The sequence below is a fragment of the Ornithodoros turicata genome, chromosome 7, assembly GCF_037126465.1.
Source record: "Ornithodoros turicata isolate Travis chromosome 7, ASM3712646v1, whole genome shotgun sequence".
Lineage (NCBI taxonomy): Eukaryota > Metazoa > Arthropoda > Arachnida > Ixodida > Argasidae > Ornithodoros > Ornithodoros turicata.
Genome location: NC_088207.1, coordinates 52125166 through 52146795, shown reverse-complemented (window position 1 = coordinate 52146795; position 21630 = coordinate 52125166). Strand labels below are relative to the sequence as shown.

The window sequence follows — 21630 nt, the reverse complement described above, 5'->3', positions numbered from 1 at the left end:
TCGCGTAGACGCCTGCGCCGATGGAACCTTGAACGGCAGCGGCATCATGCCCATTTTACCACCGTCAGCATTAGCGGCGCGAACAAAAAAAAAGTAATGAAAAGGCACAAAACCACAACGTACTGTGGTACTGTCGTCGTCATCAACACAAGCAGATAAGACTTCGCGAGGCGTGAGCAAAAAATGTCAGCAATGCGTGTTTTCTTTTCCGAAAACGGGTGCGAAGAGAGCCTCGCGCCGGCGCGACGCACCGGCGCGGCGCACAGCATCGGCGCACCGATTACCGGCAGAGGCGAAGCACACGTCGGCACGTTCGCGCCCCCAGCACGTGACAACCGAAGTAACCAACGAAAACTCGCGTAAAACCAACGGAGAAGGAAAGTTTCTCCTCCTTTTCTTTGTGGTTAAGGGGTAAAGACACGCGCGGGAGAGCCCGGGGACTTCGTTAAATAGAGGTGACCAAACGAACGTATTTCGTTAAATCGAGCTCAAAAATACATTGGCGTCTATGGGGACGCGCTCGTGCAACGGAAATTTTTCGTTAAACGGAGGATTTCGTTAAACGGACGTTCGTTATTGAGAGGTTCAACTGTATGTCCCATTTCCACATGCGTGTGTACATCGTCTCTGTGTTGCGTCGGGACACTTAATGCCGATTGTACCAGCAACGTATGGAAAGGAAGAGGTTGAGCGCTGCGTGTATTTTGCTCTTCAACGCGGCACATTGGGGCTTTATCATCGGCTGGCAATCTGATTGCTAAAGGTCCATTCCTGCATTGCTTACAAACTTTCCTTGGAGTATGCAGTTATTTTGAGTGGAATGTACCGAAGGATCGGTGTTGAGGTGCACTACATGTATTTCGCGCTGCGTGCCATTTCATAACTATCGTGTGGAGTGCTCTAATATGTTGGGTCTTGGTCTTCTAGTCAGAGGCTCTTAGGTGCTCAAGACATTGTTCGGCTGAGGATTTCATTGATTGACCAGCACTTTGGACTGTGGTTGGCTTGACATGTCATGGCAAATAAACGCAACACTTCGTTATGTACTTGCATCAGTTCTGTAATCAATTTTCAAGAGCCGATACGAGGATTCAACAATACACTGTGAAAGAAGGATGGTTTGTTTTATTTTCGTAATACCTGTACAGAACTGCCTGCCATATAAATAATGCCTCCTACAGGAACAGTCTTCAACAACAATGAACAACATTGTATTTGGAATGCCTTACAACTTCGTCTTGTTGGATGTCGGTGGACCGTGGATTTCAGGCTCGTACGTCAACAGGACGATCATCACCCAGAAATGCAATAGGCCCTGAGAAAAGTTTCACTGAATGGCAGAGAGTTCATCGTTCAGTCACTCCAGTTACGTACCATGTATATTAGAATGAAGATGCGAGCCAGTGGATACCTCCTCAAAAAAATGCCTGCTCGTACGCTGCAGAATAAATTACTCAAATTACTCAAAAGCACAACAGTCTAGTCGTCTATCCGGTAGTAACATCCTTTATGAAACATCCACTGAAAGTAAAAATGTGCAACCCATTTCTCCTTCCTACCTTGAACCAAACCTAGCAGATGTTTGTTCCTTCCATTTCTTGCCTGCTACTGACTTCACATAATTTTTGTAGCATAAATTAACGGACATTTCGTACAAAATGTAGTAAGCCTCCTATAGTACTCCCGTAGCACCTAGCAACAACCTCGTAAGGTAATATAATGTAAGTGTGCTATTTGTTTTCTATTATGCCCCACTATTCTTTCAATTCCATCTCCGAGTTTTCTTATGCTGAACAGACAAACATCTTTCTGTTCTGCACTTGCTTCATTTTAATGAATACCTAAAAATAATTAAAAAACCCTATCGCTGTACATATCCCACGTCCAAAATGTTTATAATAATGATCGGCTGTTGATTAATAATGCTATCGTACCTGAACGAGTCGATGACTCCATACGCCCTTTTTACTTTCCGTGTAACAGAGCCGTCAAATGGAGATTCAACGAACATTCCGGGCACCCTCGATCTTGTATCTAAAAGGGTTCAGATGAAAAAAGAAAACCACTTTCTTTTTTTTTTTTTTTTTTTTTTCAAATAACTTTTGGAACACTTGCTTGGACATGTGGCACTTACCAAGATCATCGACTGTGAGCAAAGTGTAAAAATTAAAAATTAAAAATGTAATCAGCACATAAATCTTTCGTTGCAGCCTCAGTGAACTAGTGCTCATTTTATTGTTTTGTCAATTATGAAAGCTGCCACATTGTGTAGCATTCAGGGCTTTCCCACTCCGAGTAGCAATCTGCTCCATCACAAATACATCACTCTAATTATACATAAAATTTCCAAATTCCTATCTGCCTATTATGCTGAAGTCTACTGCTTGTAATTGCACCACCATTTTATCCCTATTTTGTAGAGTTATATGATATTTAATGATATATGCTCAATGTTGTAAAACAAGGTTCCTGTAATATGCTACACTAATTAGCTACAACATTATTGATTTGATTTCAGCATATCCTGTGACCAAAACCTCTCAGATTTTAATTATCTTTACACGCATAATACAGACAAACGTCTCAGTCCGTTGTCACCAAGACTATGCCTTTACATGTCTCGTGGTTCAAGCTTGTAGTCAATGCCTCATTCAGTGAGCTCACGCCATGTTTCGTGTAGAACGTGTGTGCTGTTGAGGGGGGCCGGATGTTCCTGGGAACTTCACAATCTGTGCCCTACATCAAGGGCAATGTTGATAAGTCGATAAGCTGAACAGTCTGTATGCTGGCATGTGACAGTAAAGGTGCACAAACGGCACACACAAAGATGGGGCCTAGGCCAATCACAGACATCCTTAGATTTGTGGGCGGAGCTGAGCTACAGGAATGGACTTGCATCAACGTGTACACAAAGATGGGGGGCATGTCGGGTTTCAACAAGCAAGATTTCTGCGTTCTAAAGCCTCAATGAGACAAGCTCGATATGGTTAAACTTGTGAAGTCTCAGACTGAGAGAATTAATTGAATGCTCACTCTCTTCAGGTTGAGTGAAGCCCCCAATAGCGGTGTGGTTTCGTGAATTATGTGTGTGAGCATCCTTCAACTGATTCTGAAACAGAGTAGAACAACATGTCACTAGTGCCAGAAACAAAATAACCATTATCCTCAAAACAAAGTTGTTGTTGTGACAGAATGCAGTACAGTAAGGCATGGCTACAAATAAACGAGAACAAATCCACACATTTTAAGCGCAGTTGATGTTTGTTCATAAGAGTAAAAACCGGGACTAGTGTACCCAAAAGGAGAAAAAAGTGGGAGGACTATACTTAGGATGCTTGACGTTTCGAGTGGACACTCTTCATCAGAAAAAATCCCTCTTTTCTGATGAAGAGCGTCCGTTCGAAACGTCAAGCACCTTAAGTATCGTCCTCCCACTTTTTTCCCCTTTTGGGTACACTAGTCCCCGTTTTTACTCTTGTGTTTTGTGTACCTGGCAGTCCTTTTTATCGTTCTGATGTATGTTCATGTTTAGTTTGTATCTTTGAAGCATGCAAAAAATGAGACAGGTAAGAAAATAATGTATATACTTACCTCAAGCCTTTCTAGCTGCAGGGCTAAAGAGTTTTTCTCTGTGCCTAATGCCTCAACAAGCGTCTGTTTTTGAATCAGGCTTTCAGTGAGTGCGTGCAGACGAGCCTCCAGTTCCGCTTCACTCGTAGTACTCATGGATTTTGTTGCTATCTACAAGATTAACAGTACTGATATTTTGTGTGGTGCTTATTTCAAGGAGTTCAACGGCACTGATTTTATGAATCTTTTTTTTTTTTGCAAATTATCTCCAGCTGAATAAATACGTTAGTACCGAAAAAGTTATAACGAGAGTTATGGATACCGTAAAACACTTCGTGTTTTTGGAGAGACACATTTTCACAGACTGACACACAAAAATCTATGCTGCAATCGTAAGAACATTCAAACTGGTTGTACCGGTTACTAGCGCGCATTTGAACTATACTTTGCAGCTCGACCATGTGCAATGCTGCCTTTATCGAGTGCATCGCGGCCAGTTCTGGTCTTACTTCGAAGCGCCCCAGTGAAGTCGCAAATTTTAGTCTAGAGAATATGTGGCATTTTGTAGCCATAAATATGTGTCCTGCAGGCTGTGAATTCACGAAAAACTGCGGCAGTAAATGAAAAGGGCTTACGGTATCAGCTGAACCGGGGGTGAGCAATGGAGGATATTTCGGCAGTGCTCAATTTTCAAATCTGGGGCGCACGTTTTAGTGAGCACAAAAGTGTTCCCAATGAGACGATTCTTTAAGAAGTTGATGAACAGTTTCGTGGATTTTTGAGCCGTGAATGCAAAGGTATTATAAAGCCAGTACGTGACTGTAATTTAGTTATTAGCAAAAATTGGAAGACTTTTATCTAGTTAACACTATACAGATGATACCAATAACTGCATTTACACACAAGTGGTACTCTAATTGAATACCTGTTTTCGGAGTCTCTCAACTTCAGAGTCGCGCTCGGATAGGCGCTGCTGAAGGCTGTCCTTGGTCCTCCGCAGCTCATCTTTCAGAAATGCCACCTCCTGTGAGAAGGCAATGTCAGCATGCTCCAGAGCATATCTATGCATCCTAAAGACAAGTTATACACATACAAGATGCGTTCATACACCTCATTATAGAGTTCCAACAGCAGTGGGTAAAATTTACGAGGACTCTTTGAGGACACCCTCTCATAAATAAATACCTAGCTTCATCCCAGAACAACGTAAACTGCGGATAACAGTGAACTTCTCTCCACCTGTGACAGGATGAACCGTGAATCGTTTACATTGCAATTGGTTGTGGTACAGCACTTTCATGGAATCACTGTTTTTTTTGCCTGAAATTATTGGCATAAATTCTGTATATAATGCTCAAACACCATTGCCAACAGTGTAAGAATGTCGAAGAGAGAATGCGGGCTTGTTGGTTGTTATACATGATTAAAACTGGTAACACCTATCAGTGCAGTCTTTAAAAATGACAAGGGACAAAAACAAAACAAAAAAGCTGGCACACAGCACCGTACTTTCACAGAATACTTTTACTGAAAAGACGACAACAATTTATAGCCTGATTTTCCATCTGTCAACAAACAGGTTACATGTGAAAAAGTTTTTTTAAATCTAATAAAAGATTAGCTAGGAAAACATTTTCATGTGTAATCTGTTTGTTGAACAAAGGGAAAACCAGACTATAAATTGTTGTCATCTTGTGAATAAAAGTATTTTTTGAAAGTTCAGTGCTGTATGTCTGTCCTTTTTTTTTCGTCCCTTGCCGTTGTGGTTCTGGCACTTGCAATCACGTTTGAATTCATCCCCAACAGAAGATATAATTTCCCACCTCGCCATTTTGCTTTACGTCAAGTTCGGCTTCCTGACGCTGTCTTCGCTCTGTCCTGAGCTCCTCTAGCAGCGCCCTCTGTTGTTCCTGCAGTGCTTCTGTCTCCTTGTGGAAGGTTGCTTCCTGGTCCTGCAGGTCGGACACTGCAGCCTCAACCTGCGCTTGCGCCTTTCGCAATTCTTCCCTCAGCAGCTCGCATTCTTGATTCGTTGACTCCAACTCTGCCGCTGCGCGACTCACATCCGCATCGGATACGTCGAGCGACAGACTGCTTGAGTTCGCAGCGTCTTTCAAGCTTGAAATCAATTTCTCTTTCGACTGAAAGCAAATGTACGAATTTGAAAGGATAAATTCAAAATTTCTGATAACACCCATGTAAGTTTTGTGGATACACCTCGGTGAGATACGCAAAATCAAACACGTGCAAGTGAAGAAATTGTCTAAATTTTTCATAGATCTTGTAGTTCTCAAGAACAAGCATTGTAACAAAACATAGTGCGTCAGTTATGCTGTACAACACTTGGCAGGTATGCAATCGATCTAAGGATCAAAGAGAGTGTAGCAAAGATATGGAGTCGGAAAACTTGCCATAACAGTGTCAAAAAGTTGCGACCTCACACCTCAAACAGTCACTCTTTACTTTGTACGTATCTATGTAATACCTATGTAATACGTATGAGCCAATGTCTCAAATTTTGCTAGCATTTATACGCTGTCCCATCGATAACACACTTTTTGTTTATGCGTACCTGCAATATTCTCTGTGCCTTCTGCTTGTAGTCTACCAGCTCTTGCCTTGCCATTTCACAGCTGCTTCGTGATGCTGAAAGCTGACTGGTGAGGTCCTTGTTTTGAGCTACGAAATGATGAGTGATATTAGCTCACTACGAGTTTCCCCCCTGTTGTACACTGTGACACTGAGATAGTTACGTTACCTTTTTGATCTGATAACTGCCTCTGTGTCAGAGTGAGACTATCTGAGAGGTTCCTCAGTTCCTCTTCAAGCCTTATCTGTCTTTGCATCATTTCTGCCTACAGTAAGTGATCAAGAATGATAAGGTCCACCTTCCATCAATTCTTTTGTTATGCCTTACTCAGTTCTCTGTATGCAGATTTTATTATACAAACATGCTTGTGTAAGCCAGATGTCAGAGAGATCGTACCTGAAACTGCCGATGGCTTTCCTGTTCCTTCCTCAACGCATCTTCCGTTTCTGCCAACTTGTCTCGCAGAGCATCAACCGTTTTACGCTGTACTTGGCTGGTATCGGTCTGTTCCTTGGATAAACTGATCAACAGAGACAACCATTGATAAGACACTGCAGATGGTGGGGAATAAGAATTGTAGTGGTAAGCATGGATATATATTGCAATCGACTGGGAAACAGGCAGAAATATGCTGAAACATTGGCCACATTTGGGGGCCTAACCTTCCGTTTTCCTCCAACACATTTCCCAGAAATCTCTCATGCATCACTCCTACAAAGCGTGTGTTTAACTGACCCTGTAAAAGATGAGCATCAGGGCACCCACCGATACTGTTCACCCCATCGGATGAGACTGGTCAGCAGATTGTGTCTGCCAACATGATTTCATGATACAAAATTGCATACATATTCTTTTTTTGTGTGTGTGTTCTGCCTACCACACCCATGCATTCAAAAGAGCGAGAAGCATTGGTGAATTTCCTCCTACCTCTGGTTTTCATCTCTCAGCTGGTCAACCAGCTGGCGCTTCGTGGTCAGTTCTTGGTCAGCTTCCTGCAGCCGTACCCTGAGAACGGCCAGTTGTGCATCCTTTGCGTCCAGCACGGCTGTCAGATCACGTTCCCTCGCTTGCAGCTCCCGGATCGTCGAGTCGCTAGACGACACTTGGCTGTTCCAGTGGTCCAGACGATTTTGGAGGTGCTTCTTTTCTGTACATGGAAACGTTAAAGTGCTACTACGGACTAAATCTTGTGCCTTCAGAATCCCACCAAAGTCATATTACTGCAATCTTCTTGTCTCACTTTACATTCCTGCAAAATATTTTGGCTCTACATGACGCGAAAGCTAGAGAAAAGTAATTTTTATTTTTTAGGACTGTGACGTCGTGTTACGCTCCGACGGAGCGTCCGGCTCTCATCTGGCAACGTTGTTGCCCTTCGCGTCTTCCGGGAGGGGCTCACTTTTTGCGCCCCGTTAGCGGAGCCCCACATGACATACCATCCTACCGCTCCGACCTTGGAGAAAACACAAAGCAGGGAGAGGAGGCTCAGCAGATCTTCAAAAATTGACAGAAATGCGCAGCGTTACGTAAAACAAGATTGAAATTTCGCATATAGAATCCTCGAGGCACCTTCTCTTCATGGACTAAATAAAATAAACGCAGTTTTCTGAATTCGGAGTGGCACGGAGTGGCTATAAAAGGGTTCAGAATGCACAAAATGAGAGCTGTTGATGCCAAGAACAGAGGGGGCAATGTTCCAAACCGTGAACTTATCTGTCGCTCATTTTGTGCACTAGATCTGATCCTTAAGTGTAGTCCATGAATTAAATTTTTATTTACACGATTTAAGTTCGCGCAAATTCTCGCATTAATGATGCTATAACCCCCGAGGAATAGTTCTTGCTGCGCAGAAATACGTATGCAGGCTGGTTTTGGATGCTTAGGTGATAGTGCTCAAGGGACTGACTAGCTGACACTAACTCTGATGTCGGCTAGTCAGTTCCCAGCCATTATGCATGTTGTGTATGCTTACCAAGTTCAGCATTCTTTGCACGCTGAAGCACGGCTGCGATTTCTTGGTTTAAGGACGTGACCTCTTTCTGCAACATTTTTGTTTCTTCTTGAGAAGCGCCGAGTTGCAGGCTAGCACCGTCTCTAGGGGTTTCTGCGCTTTCCATTCTCGCGTCTTCACCTGCAGGCGGAGTTTTGACTGCGGAGTCTCCAGACGCTACCGGGTCCGGATCTTCCGCTTTCTCCTCGTTGACAGGGGGTTTGTCATCGTTGTTCAATGAGGTTTCATTTTGTGTAGCTTGAAGAAAGACAAAAGCAGAAGGCTTTACCCGAGCTAGCATACCTAGTAGATTTTATCATACCAGACACCTCTAGCAGAGAGCGCCTGTGCGTAAACAGATACTACCTACATTTCAGGGGTTGTGAAGCAGCCGTACTCTCCTCAACGCTTGACAAGCTTGCGCGTCTCTTCGTAGCAGCAACGGGAAGGTTTTGCTGCGAAGTTGACTTCCTCGTTGACACTCCTGCGGGTTCAGGGCTGTTCAAAAACTCGAAAAGCTTTTCGTCTTCATCTTTCTTCGCGACATTTGGTTTTGGCGGTGTCGTGGAGGCTGCTTTCGACGTCGATGGCAAGGGCGGTTTCGGAGTTCCTAAAATATTGCTCGACAGTTGAGACTTGTAGCTCGCCATTCGAGCGGGGCTCGATTCCGGAGTCCTCGTGTAGGATAGAATCGTTGACGTAGCTTGAGGCAACAACGGCTTCTGAAGGGCAGATGCAGCCGTTTGGTCGACTTTTGTCAAGAAATCCTCCGCCTTTCCAGCTATTTCGCTGAACCAGGACATGGTCTGAAATTAATGCGTTATTTGTTCCAGTTAAACCATGACAATTAAGGGGAAGGTACCTTCTGCGGACAGTAGCACGGCCAGAAATAAACGTTTTGGGAGGGATTCTGTGGGAACTTTGCATGGGGAGGGGGGTTCCACCCCCTTTTCCCTTCCCCAAATGCACTACTAACGGTACACTTTGGGGTGGGGGGCGGTTAACCTCCGAATCCCCCTCGTTCCGTCTACGCCACTGTCCGCGGGAGATACAACATATATCAACTACCGTGCCGTTTCTAATGATTCGAGAAACGTTCCTCAGACAGAATGAGCTAAATTCGTGCAAGCGGTACGCTACGATCGCTGTGCTCTCTTAAATCCCGGCTTGATATCATGCACCATGCCACATTTATTGACGCAAGCTTTTTGCTCGGCGATGTTTGTAAACATATCTACTACGTACACTGACCTAGAGCTATTTCAACGAAAGATCAGGGGATACTCGTGGATTCATGCGTCCAGAAAATGCCGATCGCAATCTCTGTCGTAAAATTGCCCCGAAATTAAATCAGTCGAACTAGAACGATACAAAATAACAGTAGATACGGAGGGGAACCACAAGAAAAAAACTTCGACCGTCCGACGTGTAATATCAACAGTTTCGAATTCGAAATGTCCACCCAAAATGTTTGCCCGGAGCACTCGGAATTAAAAACTTAAAAATTAGAACGTTTAATTTATTCGTATTACATTTTTCTACGGTATGTTCAGTCATTATACGCGAAAGACATGAAATCGCAGGTTCTTTTAAAATGTCTTGCGCATGTAATGCAGACATTTCATCGATGTCAACAACAGCCCACAGGGGGGGCCATTTTTAAATGACTAGCGTGCAAGTTTCCATAACGTAAGTAGCGTGTGTGTTGTTATGCACATCTGCACAGGACACACGCTCTCTCTCTCATTCCACGAACTCTAAATGACAATACACCACGAAATGACCTCGAGTGTCTTTTCAGTTTCACCGAACAACAGATGTTTTTTTTTTTTTGGTTTTCATTAACTTAGAATCTCTGCGCCGGATACTTGTACATGCTCTTCTACGTACTACAATAGTATCACAAACAAAGTACCATGAAAGTACTTGCTTTAATAAGGTAAGGGGGTACGAACGAACTATGCATGTTAGCGTAGACACCCATCTTCGTCTGATTCTTTTCCAGCGGAGGCAAGGACAGCTGTTTTAATCTCATGAAATGTGTTGAAAATGGTCACGAAGTGGTTGGTCTGGCACACTTGAGACCGAGGGACAGCGGTAAGTACCCTGTAACGCGTGTGGTAAATTACGTAAAAACTATTCTGTGACTTTGCAGATGAGCTAGACAGCTACATGTATCAGTCCGTTGGACACGAAGCCATTCCCTTGTACGCGGAAGCGATGGAGGTGCCCTTGTTCCAAGGTGAAATCACAGGAAAGCCTTGTAATCAAAGTGGCGACTACAGCGCGACAGATGGTGACGAAGTGGAGGACTTGTACGAGCTTATGCGGAATGTTAGGGTATGAGCGGATTGCACATTGCGGATTTAATTTCTCAGGAGGTACTAAAGCTAGACACACTACATGTATCAGTCCGTTGGACATGAAGCCATTCCCTTGTACGCGGAAGCGATGGAGGTGCCCTTGTTTCAAGGTGAAATCACGGGAAAGCCTTGTAATCAAAGTGGCGACTACAGTGCCACAGATGGTGACGAAGTGGAGGACTTGTACGAGCTTATGCGGAATGTTAGGGTATGAGCGGATTGCACATTGCGGATTTAATTTCTCAGGAGGTACTAAAGCTAGACAACTACATGTATCAGTCCGTTGGACATGAAGCCATTCCCTTGTGCGCGGAAGCGGTGGAGGTATACCCTTGGGAGAAATCACAGGAAAACCTTGTAATCAAAGTGGTGACCACAGCGCGACTGATGGTGACAAAATGGAGGACTCATATGAATTTATGCGAGATGTTAGGATACACACATTGCACACACGTTTAATTTCTTAGGATTTAGGTTCTGAAGCGACAGTTTGATAAGGCCAACCACCGTGTAGGTCTGTGGATAGCTTTATAGGTCACTTTCACCATGTGACATTGCCACCACCACCACATGATCACCATACTGTGTTTTCAACAACAACAACAAAAAAAAAAGTGCCTCCATTATACAGCTATCACATTTAAATGTGTTTGGCACAATGCCCAAAGATGCAGCCAGTTTTTTTTCTTTTTCCAATGCATTCCTTCTCTACATTCCTTTACATTACTTTACAACACATAAAAGGTTCCGCAGATTTTTGTTGGCAGTACTAGGCATGAAGAAAGAGTATGAATCACTTGCACTACCCTTTGCAAAGGCTTCCATCTTTTGTGAAACTGTAGGAAAAAATCCCGTATGACGCTGTCTCGGTTGGGGCAATATTTTCCGACTATCAACGAGCAAGGGTACAGAACATGTGAGTAGTCTTATTAAAGAGTTCTGGAAATTAAATTCATAGCACAATGGGTAAAAAAGACTCCATGAAATTAAATATTGTTACTTACACAGCTGCAATCGACTCAACATTGAAATGTTGGCATACCTTTGGCACCGGGACCAAGCTAAACTACTGAAAGAAATGGTTGACAGCGGGATTCATGCAATCATCATCAAGGTTGCTGCAATGGGTATGATGCTTGACGTACAACATTATCTTAGATGAAGTGCTGATGGTCCACGTCAGTACCACGTATGATGTATGCTTGAACGGTAGAACACTCTGACTGTATTGCTTTAATGTTGCTCCTGTAAATAGCCAGCATGTAGTAAGTACCTTACACAACTCTGGGCTTCAATACTAATGCCAATTCACTTTTACTGTCAAATGCTCAAAGATAACATTGTGCTGCTGAGCACCAGACGGAATCGATCAGATCAATAAGTTAGTACACCATTAGTACCGTATGCAAGCAACCCAAAGTAAAGTATCTGGCATACTTGCTCACAGAACTTACCTTTCCAGGGCTGGATCCAGGCAAGCACTTGGGAATGACCATCCAAGAAATTCTTCCGCATATGCTGAAAATGGTGATTGTCATTGTCGATCGTAGCACATGCCGCTTGCAAGGGTTACAGAATTACGTAAAGTATTGTACTGCATTTCAGGAAGCAAAATATGGACTAAACGTCTGCGGAGAAGGTGGGGAATATGAGACGTTGACCTTGGATTGCCCCCTGTTCAAGAAACGTTTAGTTGTGTGAGCACAAAAGCCCCCTTATGAAATATGCTGAAAGTACTGTGCGTAAAAGGGTGCTGTTGTGCTGGGTAAAATAAGAAATGAAAAAAAGAAAGAAAGAAAGAAAGAATGAATGCTGTTTGAGTGACTGAAATGTGCCAAGAATAGCTGGACTGCAAGTGACCAAGAGCTTACTATAGACTACCTTGCACACAAATGTAGCTTTCAATTGCTTTTTTTTTTTTTTTTTGTGTGTGTGTGTGTGTATAAAATGGTTAATTATTTGCTTATGTGCACTTTGACTTCCAGGGATGAGCAAGAAACTGTTGTCCACTCAGATGATGCCTTCGCTCCTGTTGCATACTTGAAGCTGAGGAAAATGCATCTGGCCAATAAATGTCCAAAAGGCTGATTACCACACCCTCAAAAGTGTTGATGTTGAGATACAGCATGCTTTTCTCTGCATGATTTGCGCCTATCTCAGTACTCTATCCAGAATTGCAAGCACAGGGTGCATTGCAAAAAAAAAAAAAAAAAGTTTGGGGTTAATAATTATTAGTACAGTTACTTTGCAACAGCTTTATATATCATTGGTGACAGCCCCCTTCCTCATGAGAGGTGCATGTGAAAGAAAGGCAAGGTGGCTTTGCCAAAGATTTTGGGGGCGTCATGGACTGTAGGGGGGGGGGGTCTCGATAAATTGTTGACCTGTCTCTCTCTCTCCTCATACTTCTACGGTGCACTGTAAAGTCGGATACGGGCACATTTAAAGTGGTCCTCCATCTTCATTACTTCTGATGAACAGCAGCTTGTTTCCCAATCAGCATTTGGAGCACCACAACGCATGAAATCCATCATTGAAATATGAACTCCCACACACTTCTTATCCTTATGGCCTTCACACCTTATGGCTTAAATATATTGTAAATGTGTGCCCCTAAAACCGAAGTGGCAACTATGCACCATACTGCATGACCCTGTACGTTTTTTTGTGCTTATAGTTTTGATTTGCTTTTCGGAGTATACTTTCTTGAAATTCTTCACCAGATGAGATACTACTGCAAATATTAAACATCACCTACACAAATGCTCCATCAGTGGATGTTCAAGACCACTCACTCACTCATGTGCATAATATGCCTGGAAATGGCATTATATGCCGAACAAGAAAAGAGATGTCTTCAAAATATCAGTCAAAATGTACGAATATTTTGGCGTGATGCACAAGATGGCTCACTTTTGTAACTGGCGATCGGGTACACAACGGTTCACGAGGAACTGCATTCTGGATGTATGGACAGCAACTCCATACGTTTCAAGTACACAGGTATTTCGCTGTAGTTTATCCCTGTTTACTTTAAAAACCAATTTACAAAGAGGTACCACGTCGGTGGCACACAGTTTAGTCACTATCGCTCCCACTTCCGAAGATCTCTTCTTCGTCCCGCCTCTTCTTCTCCTCCTCCTCCTCTTCCTCCTCCTCACTTGAGGACGACCCAGAGCTAGCTGATGACGAAGAGGACGACGACCCTGAACTGCGGGACTTCTTGGCAGACGGACTTTGGCTCGCTGAGCGGCGACCGACTCCCCTCTCCACGTCGCTCTCCTCCGATTTTTCTGCCTCCTCAGCTTCAGATTCTGCGGAGATACCAGAGAAGTTGGAGTTGGTGCAGTGGAGCTCCATGGGGGCACTTATGTAGTCTAGATTAAATGTATCAATGCTAATTGGCACTATAGTATTGGCTTCTCTATTATGGGTAGGGCCTGACTTTCTTTGGTTAAATGCCTTTCCAAGATTTGGTTTGCAAAATCGGGTGCTGTACTTAGATCTGTCATTGCAGGTGAAGTCTGTACTAATTGGGTTATTATTTTTTTCAAAAATAGTGTATTTTCGTTTCAGATCAGAATCGAAGCGAATAATCTTTGAAGACTAATTTGCTGTTAGAATAGTTAAAATATACCCCACACTAAAAATGTCCCATAAAATTACAAGAAAGGATGTAATAGGCAGTATTAAATAATGGGTTGTTAAGCTGATAATCAATAATGGGTTGTTAAGCTGATAATCAATAATGGGTTGTTAGAAACTTAATGAGCTGGAGACAATAAGGTCACTCAGCAAGCCCAGTACCTGACAAGTAGATTCAAGTCGTCACAGTTGTTACTGTTACCCAGGTATCTATTGTTGAGGCTTGCCTGCGATTTGTACACACCTTTCTTCTCCTCTTCTTCATCTGCTTCTTCTTCTTCTTCTTCATTCTTCTGCTCTTCCTCTTCCTCCTCCTCTTCTTCTTCTTGAGGAGGTTCCAACTGAGTTAGCCTGAGTTGCTGCAAAGAAAGGAAACAGTTGTACATGGTTCACTTTGGCACCCCTCTTCTTGTGTATTAAGACTAACCAGTTCCTGCCCAGCAGCCAGAATTGCCCTCATATTCTAATTCAAAGTGCACCTACAGGCTTTTAATGGCATTGTAGTCAAGCATGCCTCTAGTAATTCATATGGGCTTCCTGTGATGTACAACTAACTACTACTGAATTACATTCTGGCCCACTTTTTATTATTGTACACAAGAGTTAATTTTCATTTGCATCCTATTTATGACATTTAATGATTCATGTAAACGATTTTTCACAACTTCCTTTCACTCAGATACCAAGTCAGTTTCTGGAAATTGTTTGCTCCATTAACTACATGTTTTATCGAGGTGTTGTTGTTTAATGGACATTACCCGTGGTAATAAGTTTCAAAGCTATTCAGTGGACGTTGCGAATATCTGAATATTGAGCATGGAAGAGAGAGTTACTCCATGACACCCACCTGCGTCTTGTGTTCCAGCTCGTTGAGAGGTCTATGCCGCACGACTAGTTTGGAATTGTTCGGCTGAACTCCAGGTTTTAACCGCCTCTTGCTGAGTCGTACCCTGTCAACAAAAAAGTTACAACAGTCAAAAAGTGAAGGATTCAGTGAATGTAGATTGAAGCAAAAGTCTCCGGTCAGGAGCCACCGGTATTTGGAACAGAGAGTGTAGAGCAGTAAAAGAACTGCCTCCATTCGAATTATTGGCAGCTTTTGTTTTAGAGTTACAATATGTAACTCACAATGATACTACAACCTATCCTTTGCATTCTTTTTGTTGAGCAACAATATTTGTGCCTGGAGGAAACTTAAGACCTACCTTGTTTCAAGTTCGTTGTAGAAGACTCCAGTGGAGCGGAAGACAAAGAAATAGTTCTCTTCGTAGCCCTTGGAAGCTTTGTTCTTGACGTTCCAGTTGTACTCACGTGCCATGCGGTATTCGTACCTGAAAAGAGCTGTGTGTCAGCATTTACAACCTCTTAGTCTGTACGTGTAGGCAGCCATGTACACCTTCGGCCTTAGACAGACCTACCAGTTACACTCATTCTCAACACTTCCAGTGTGCACTGCGAAAGCAGTGTTGCGCTCTTCAAAGTAAGACCTGTGTGTGTTGCAATCTAGGAACTCCACAGTTAAGCTACATAATAAACACCCAATACTCCTCCAGGAGAAATTACCACCACAAAGAATTGCTCACGTCACAAGTATGCTGTTCTGAAAATGGGACTTTGGTGTGCAACCGCCATTGTGCATTTTGAACGGACACTTTCTTCAAATGTCTACAATACATGCCGTAAGTGCAGGACAGACATGGTATGCACACTTACTCATCATCATCCATGTACTCAACGCCTTCTTCTGCGTCCCGCTTTCGCTTGCGGATGGTGTCTTCCGTAGGTAAGAAGTAGGCCACAAACTGCTCTCCGCTCTCGTCCATGACACCTCTGCAGAAATGATACATGATTTACTTTGTACTTTAATGTGCTAACATGTGATGTGTAACGCAAGCTTCCGGTATTACGATTAAAATGCTAAAGATGTCAACAGATGTGTGATATGCGAGCTAGCGCCTCCAACAGTAACATAGGATGGGTGCCTGACTCACTTTCACTCTTGCATAGACATTTGATTGCGAATTGTCCTTTTGGGAATTGGGCTGGTGACAGGTCTAACACTCACCTAATCATGGCCTGGGACATCTCTTCAAGCTCGGATACGGGTGCTGGATCAGAATCAAACATGACTTGCGCAAAGGGATACTTCCACAGCTGCAAAAAACAAATTGCTGCTTACAACAGAATAATGTGTTCTAGGATGGTGTTTGGATTTTGTGGAAGAAACAGGCATAACAATACGCATTTAAGACTTTGCTCACATCTGAATCGGGAAACAGTGGTAGAATTTCAACTGGCTTCACGTGAGGCTTGCTGTAGTGGCATTCAATCTGAAATACAACAGCCACATCAAACTATGTCGAGTGATATTTCACTGACTAACAAGCCATATTTACCAGACAATAACCTTTATACGTATTTTTGATGAAAGTCGACAACAATCAGAACCTCTAGCTAGCCCAGTCTGGCAAGGTATTCAAAGATAATGTCAGCTACCAGAACACTCATCTCAAAGCTTGAAAACAAATGCAAGTAAAGTGCTTTGTGTGCTTGTTTTGTTGATTCTAGATTTATTTCTCTACTTGGGTGCTCTGCTCAGAAGGCTATGATCTAGCTCTTGGCAGGCGCTAGACAAGAATACTAATAGCTCTACAAAGCTCTACCAATCGCTGGGTTGCTGCCAATCTCAAGTAATGTACGTACTGGTTTCTGAGCTTCTTCAAATGTCCGGTTGATAGCGTTAATCTGGCTTTCTCGGTCCATGTAGAGGTCTTCTTCTTTCATCATTTTCTTTACATTGTAGCCAACCCTGGAAGTAAGCAAAGCTGTTAAGAGTCGTGCGAAAACTTGTCTCCAACTGCCATGACTCCTTCGTGACACTTAGCAGTATCCACTTACTTTGTTTCTGTGTTGATTCCAGTCTGTCCATATCTGTTGAATTCTGTTGCAATGTATTCTGTCTTCTTCAACCATGGTACAACCAGATTGTGATGCCTCGATCTGCAAGCCATAGAGACAATGGCACTTTCTTCTGAGGATCTTGTCTGTACATTTGTGAACATTATTCTGCTTTCTGTGTCGGGGTACTCCTAGTATTGAAGTGACACAAAAAAATTACCGTTTTGAATCCTGTGGTGTTAGAGCTTCTTCTTCGAGGAGTTTTTCATCATCAGGGTGCAAAGTAGCTTGACGTAATAAAGCGAGTAAATGAAGAAATAACAAAGATGCTGTCAGAAATCACTTAAAAGCAGTTCAAATTGTAAATGTATTGTGACAAGCACCACCTGAGAGGTGTACTAACTATATGTACGAAACTATGAAAAACATGGCTTTCTAAATGTGTCAGCACACTTTAAGCGCTTACAATAGTGCAAGAAACCATAAAATAATAATGCTATGGAGAGTAACCTGGGCTGCAAAAATGATAATATTATCTAACACAAAAAATATACATGTAACATGCTAAGTAGGGGTGTGTCAGTAACAGCTGTATCTACATTCAAGTCATGCTGCTGTCGATAGTGCTATAAGATATCAAGATAGGTTGTCTTGTTGGATCACACCAACATGGCACGCACATTAGGTCAGAGAAGATCAGCACATTACATTTTAACGTGTAAGTGAACAGTAATCTCAACATATATGTAAGCCAGCAATTTCATTTCTGAATTATATTCGACAGAAATTACCATTTGGGTCGATTTCATATGTCTTTGGATCAATAAGGTCGATGGTTACGCCAAGGTCATGTTCCGTGAGGAGATCATGCTTGTAGTTACGTTCCAATGATGTTGCCTTGTATGAAACAAACCTGCGGCGTGGTGGAATAAAAAAATGTGTAAACGTCAACATGACGTAATCGATAATGAAACTACTCGTTCATGTAATATTCAAAAATTCAATTACCTGTTTGGTTCAAATGGGTATGATATAAACTTGGGGTCAAATGGAATGTCGGGAAGTGTATTGCAGTAGCGGACCCTGCATACCAGCTCAGACCTGAGGCATAAAAAAAAAAAAAAAAGGAACACAATATAGAAAACAATGTGCAGTTTCTGTCAAATCCTGTGTGTGTGTGTTATGTGTCTAAGAAAGTATGTATTGGAAAAAGAAAAGAAAAAGCAATTGCCAAATTGCTTATACAATTAGCTGAATGACATTATTATTGCATTTTCGTCCACAAAAGGGCGTATTTGATTATTCCCTGTCTATGAACATTGAGATGAGGTGTACTGGAGGCACTCATGTTCAGCTTTGTCCGGAGGAAACATCGTGCAGTTAGCATTTTTACAGTTGAGTGGTTTTCAGTTGGCAAGTATCCGAGTGTTCCTTGCAGCATAGTCATATGCGTGGCGTACACTGCAAGCTCAATCGATGTACACTATGTGGTGTGCATTGTGAAAGTCAGCAAGTCTATTACGCTGTCACCGTGCAGTGTGTATGTACCGACGTAAAGTTATAGCGGCAAATCTCGTGCCACCACGGTACGAAAAAGAAAAGAAGACTTTTGTTGTTGTTCCGCTCGAATACACGCGTGGAGTGCATAATACGAAATCACGTGCACGCGTAGTTCTACACACGGAAAAACAACCGGACAACGGTGTTCCGCTTTACCTGCGTTCACCGGCTTTCTTGCGATCCCTTTCGACTGCGGCGCTGCCAGTCTGGATCGTGGGTGCCATGCTCTCGTGCCAACCTCTATACGGTGCGATTTATGTACTAAGGTATCCACAAAAACGTCGTTACAACTTCGCGAGTATTTATTTACAACGCACTATACACCAGAACAGCGCCATAACTATCAGTCGGTGTCGATGCGGCTGGCTGCTCGTTCCAACGTCACGTGGTTATTGCTGCTATGGTAACGCCGTGGCGCTCACCTGTCGCGTTCCTCCTTTATCGGAAACACTGCCGAAACAGAAACAAAGATGACACGCTGGTGTTAAATTTGGCTAATGGTTGTTATGGCCAGTTAGTTAGGGCAGCTTTTTTTTTTTTTCATGTTAGCGCCGCGAAGCGACTCTGGCTATGAGTGGCGTACAGACATAGGACAGATGGAGAGAGGACAGCAGGAAGATGTGGGGGACGGGGGGTTAGTATGCGTCTTGGGCCGACTTCAGGGGGAACTGTGCCGACATTCGTCTGGAAAGTCTGCCGGAAAACCCAGGGAAAACCTGACAGCACAGCCGGTGCACAACAGACAGCACAGCCGGTGCGGGAATTCGAAGCCGCGTCAACTCTCAGTCTCGACGTGGAAAGCGGTCATCCTAACCACAATTCCATGCGAGCTGGTATATGGCAGTTCTATCACCACAGAAAAAAAAAGAAAAAGAAGATGAAAAAAGGAAAATCCACAGACCCGACCACTGTGTTTCGCTCATCATCGCAGTCAGGGCCGGTGCTAGGTGTGCGGGGCCTGAGGCAAAGGCACATCTCAGGGCCTGTTTCACACCAGCAGCAGTGAAAAGATAAGAAACGATAAGATTTTTGCAATGGGAGATTTTAGCAGTACGGGAAATGGCAGCAGAAGAGAAGGATGTGAAATCCCCGGTATAGCTTGCAGGGTTGGCGGATTTTTCTTAAAAGTGGGACTTTTTCTCACCACATGACGGAATGGCACATAACATATTCTTCTCTCATTTCTGCTTTAGTCGAAGATCGCGCGTGCGATTAAATGCATACTTGATACAAAAAATAAAATAGAAAAGTAATCGAGGGCTTTGTGCGCAGGCCTATGCAAGCGCGGGGCCTAAGGCGGTCGCCTTACTCCCCCCCCCCCCCCCGCCCTATCGCCGGCCCTGATCGCAGTTGTCTCGCGACGTAAAGCCCCGAATTATTGTACCACCAGCGTTACCGCTATCACCGCAAAACCAGTCCGTATAAAACTCGTGAAGGAGTACGTACCAAGAGATATCCACACAACGGGAAGACCTCGTACAGGTCAAGCGATTCCGAAACTTAGCTGAAACTATACCGGGTCTCTCAGTTAAATCCCCGGGCTAAACAATTCGCGAACGATCGAAGAACTTTCTTTTTTGCAAGTATCTGTCCGATACCGCCTACAACCTGCGCGCTGTGTGAAAGAGTTGGAGCCGCTCATTATTTAAATAAAAATTCGAATGAGCTTCGTGAAAAAAACGTGACTTCTAAGGCAGGGCGCCGTCGTCATTAAAATGGGTACTACCCCTTTTTGGACCCTCAGTGGACACCTTTTAGAGAAAAGTCTGCCACCGAAGCGGGTCATTTGTTGCAGTAATTAATTGATTTCGGTTTATACATATTTTTTGTCGCGGCTTGTCGCGGTGAAGCGCAAAAGGACGCCCTCTTCCACTCTCATGTCCACCAATCAATTACTGCATTACAGAAATGAATTACGTCTTTTTGCACTTCGCTGCTACCAGCCGCGACAAAAATAAATCAGGGTTTTAACTGAGACGCCCTTGTATGTTCACCAGCTATACAACAGCGAAAGTTTGTAGGTAACATTTCCTTAGTATGAGGAGACAAAAATAACAAAGACGGTTAAGAGCATCAGCTGTTTACTATATACATTAAAAACAAGACTTTCGTGCAGTAGGCTGCACTTCTTCAGGTTTGAGGACCTGTTACAAATGGTGAGTGGTATGAGGAGACACGAAAACAAGAGACACAAGTGGATCGTATACTACTCATACTCAAGGAAATGGTACCTACAAGTTCATTACCCCAACTCGCTCGCCCATGTTACTTCTTTGCTCAATTTCATATAATGTTATCCATGTGTCAGAGACGCGAAATTGAAAGGCTGGTGTCAGAAACGGAAAACAGAAACATTTCAGGAACAACAACAACTACATTAATGGCGATGGGATGAGGTGTTTCATCACGTCGAAACCAAACGAAAATGGAAGTGGTAATGCAAATACACTTCACTGGTTTTAGATTGACCAATAATCAAGGAGTGCATGAAATTAAACGCGCCAAAACCAGACGAATAGACTAGAACACGCACAGAGCGCGCGCGATGTGTGTAAAAACTCGAGACTGAAAAAAAAGAAAAGAAAAAGAAAACGACAACAGACCTTGTCTGTGGTGTCGTTCTTTTTTTCTTTTTTTGTACCCCCAGTTTCGGGTTTTAAAGTTATGAAGCTAATTGCTGCGAGAAACATTAACGTGCTCTAAAGTCAACCTGTGTAACGCGTTAAAGACGCTCCTAATTACGCTAATAGACGCTTTCAAGCAGTAAACTTCTAAGTTGTCACTTTTATGTCTCTGATCCTCTCTCCCTTTTTTATGTTCACAGCCGACGGGTGTCGTCCGTGGCAAGTACGGTTCTGGCTTAAACTACAAAAAAAAAAAAAGAAATAAACTGAAAAGTAAAATGAAGGAGAAAGAACATGATCACTGCAAGATGCATTCGCATTTTCGTCCCAATTGTTTGTTCGCTGAAGGACAGACACTGCACGCCTTTCGAAGCGCGCACGTTCATCTCC

The 21630-nt window shown here is 43.2% G+C and overlaps 3 protein-coding genes across 5 annotated transcripts; 1 reads left to right on the top strand and 2 right to left on the bottom strand.

Annotated features, from left to right (window-relative positions):
- Positions 1–1107: 1107 nt before the first annotated feature.
- Positions 1108–9583, bottom strand: LOC135401510 (golgin subfamily A member 5-like). The gene is made up of 14 exons (XM_064633959.1): positions 9402–9583; positions 8521–8956; positions 8133–8408; positions 7088–7307; positions 6557–6680; positions 6329–6425; positions 6143–6249; positions 5394–5711; positions 4496–4594; positions 3592–3741; positions 3034–3109; positions 1935–2034; positions 1375–1438; positions 1108–1315 (listed from the first exon to the last, which is right to left on the bottom strand). The coding sequence occupies exons 2-14, from the start codon at positions 8951–8953 to the stop codon at positions 1226–1228; spliced, it is 2154 nt and encodes a 717-aa protein (XP_064490029.1). The 5' UTR covers positions 8954–8956; positions 9402–9583; the 3' UTR covers positions 1108–1225.
- Positions 9584–9747: 164 nt separating this feature from the next.
- LOC135400077 (diphthine--ammonia ligase-like) lies at positions 9748–12609 on the top strand. Of its 3 annotated transcripts, none has more exons than XM_064631813.1 (9): positions 9748–9839; positions 10001–10089; positions 10156–10247; positions 10306–10490; positions 11356–11429; positions 11522–11640; positions 11976–12040; positions 12119–12210; positions 12499–12609. In XM_064631813.1, exons 2-9 carry the CDS (start codon positions 10067–10069, stop codon positions 12599–12601), a joined length of 753 nt encoding a protein of 250 aa, XP_064487883.1. In that variant the 5' UTR covers positions 9748–9839; positions 10001–10066; the 3' UTR covers positions 12602–12609. The 3 variants fall into 3 exon arrangements, with proteins under 3 accessions (XP_064487883.1, XP_064487882.1, XP_064487884.1); XM_064631812.1 differs by having other exon boundaries at positions 9810–9839; positions 9952–10089; XM_064631814.1 differs by lacking the exons at positions 9748–9839; positions 10001–10089; positions 10156–10247; positions 10306–10490 and adding an exon at positions 10521–10721.
- A 918-nt stretch (positions 12610–13527) lies between these two features.
- Positions 13528–18988, bottom strand: LOC135400076 (RNA polymerase II-associated factor 1 homolog). The gene is made up of 13 exons (XM_064631811.1): positions 18773–18988; positions 18065–18157; positions 17848–17969; positions 17277–17343; positions 17057–17158; positions 16862–16967; positions 16420–16488; positions 16224–16312; positions 15872–15988; positions 15364–15489; positions 15006–15108; positions 14403–14517; positions 13528–13827 (listed from the first exon to the last, which is right to left on the bottom strand). The coding sequence occupies exons 1-13, from the start codon at positions 18838–18840 to the stop codon at positions 13592–13594; spliced, it is 1413 nt and encodes a 470-aa protein (XP_064487881.1). The 5' UTR covers positions 18841–18988; the 3' UTR covers positions 13528–13591.
- Between the last annotated feature and the right edge of the window lie 2642 nt (positions 18989–21630).

What these genes read in the sequence shown, in the direction of transcription:
- LOC135401510 (XM_064633959.1), bottom strand. Translation starts at nt 8,953, where the DNA reads ATGTCCTGGTTCAGCGAAATAGCTGGAAAGGCGGAGGATTTCTTGACA. An exon ending in CTGAGAGATGAAAACCAGAG is followed by an intron (nt 6,681 to 7,087) that starts GTAGGAGGAAAT and finishes TCTGTTGATCAG; the next exon opens with TTTATCCAAGGAACAGACCG. An exon ending in CTTCACTCAACCTGAAGAGA is followed by an intron (nt 2,035 to 3,033) that starts GTGAGCATTCAA and finishes GAACCCTTTTAG; the next exon opens with ATACAAGATCGAGGGTGCCC.
- LOC135400077 (XM_064631813.1), top strand. Translation starts at nt 10,067, where the DNA reads ATGAAAGTACTTGCTTTAATAAG. An exon ending in CTTGAGACCGAGGGACAGCG is followed by an intron (nt 10,248 to 10,305) that starts GTAAGTACCCTG and finishes GTGACTTTGCAG; the next exon opens with ATGAGCTAGACAGCTACATG. An exon ending in TTCCGCATATGCTGAAAATG is followed by an intron (nt 12,041 to 12,118) that starts GTGATTGTCATT and finishes ACTGCATTTCAG; the next exon opens with GAAGCAAAATATGGACTAAA.
- LOC135400076 (XM_064631811.1), bottom strand. Translation starts at nt 18,840, where the DNA reads ATGGCACCCACGATCCAGACTGGCAGCGCCGCAGTCGAAAGGGATCGC. An exon ending in TACCCATTTGAACCAAACAG is followed by an intron (nt 17,970 to 18,064) that starts GTAATTGAATTT and finishes ACCACGCCGCAG; the next exon opens with GTTTGTTTCATACAAGGCAA. An exon ending in ATGTCCCAGGCCATGATTAG is followed by an intron (nt 15,989 to 16,223) that starts GTGAGTGTTAGA and finishes TCATTTCTGCAG; the next exon opens with AGGTGTCATGGACGAGAGCG.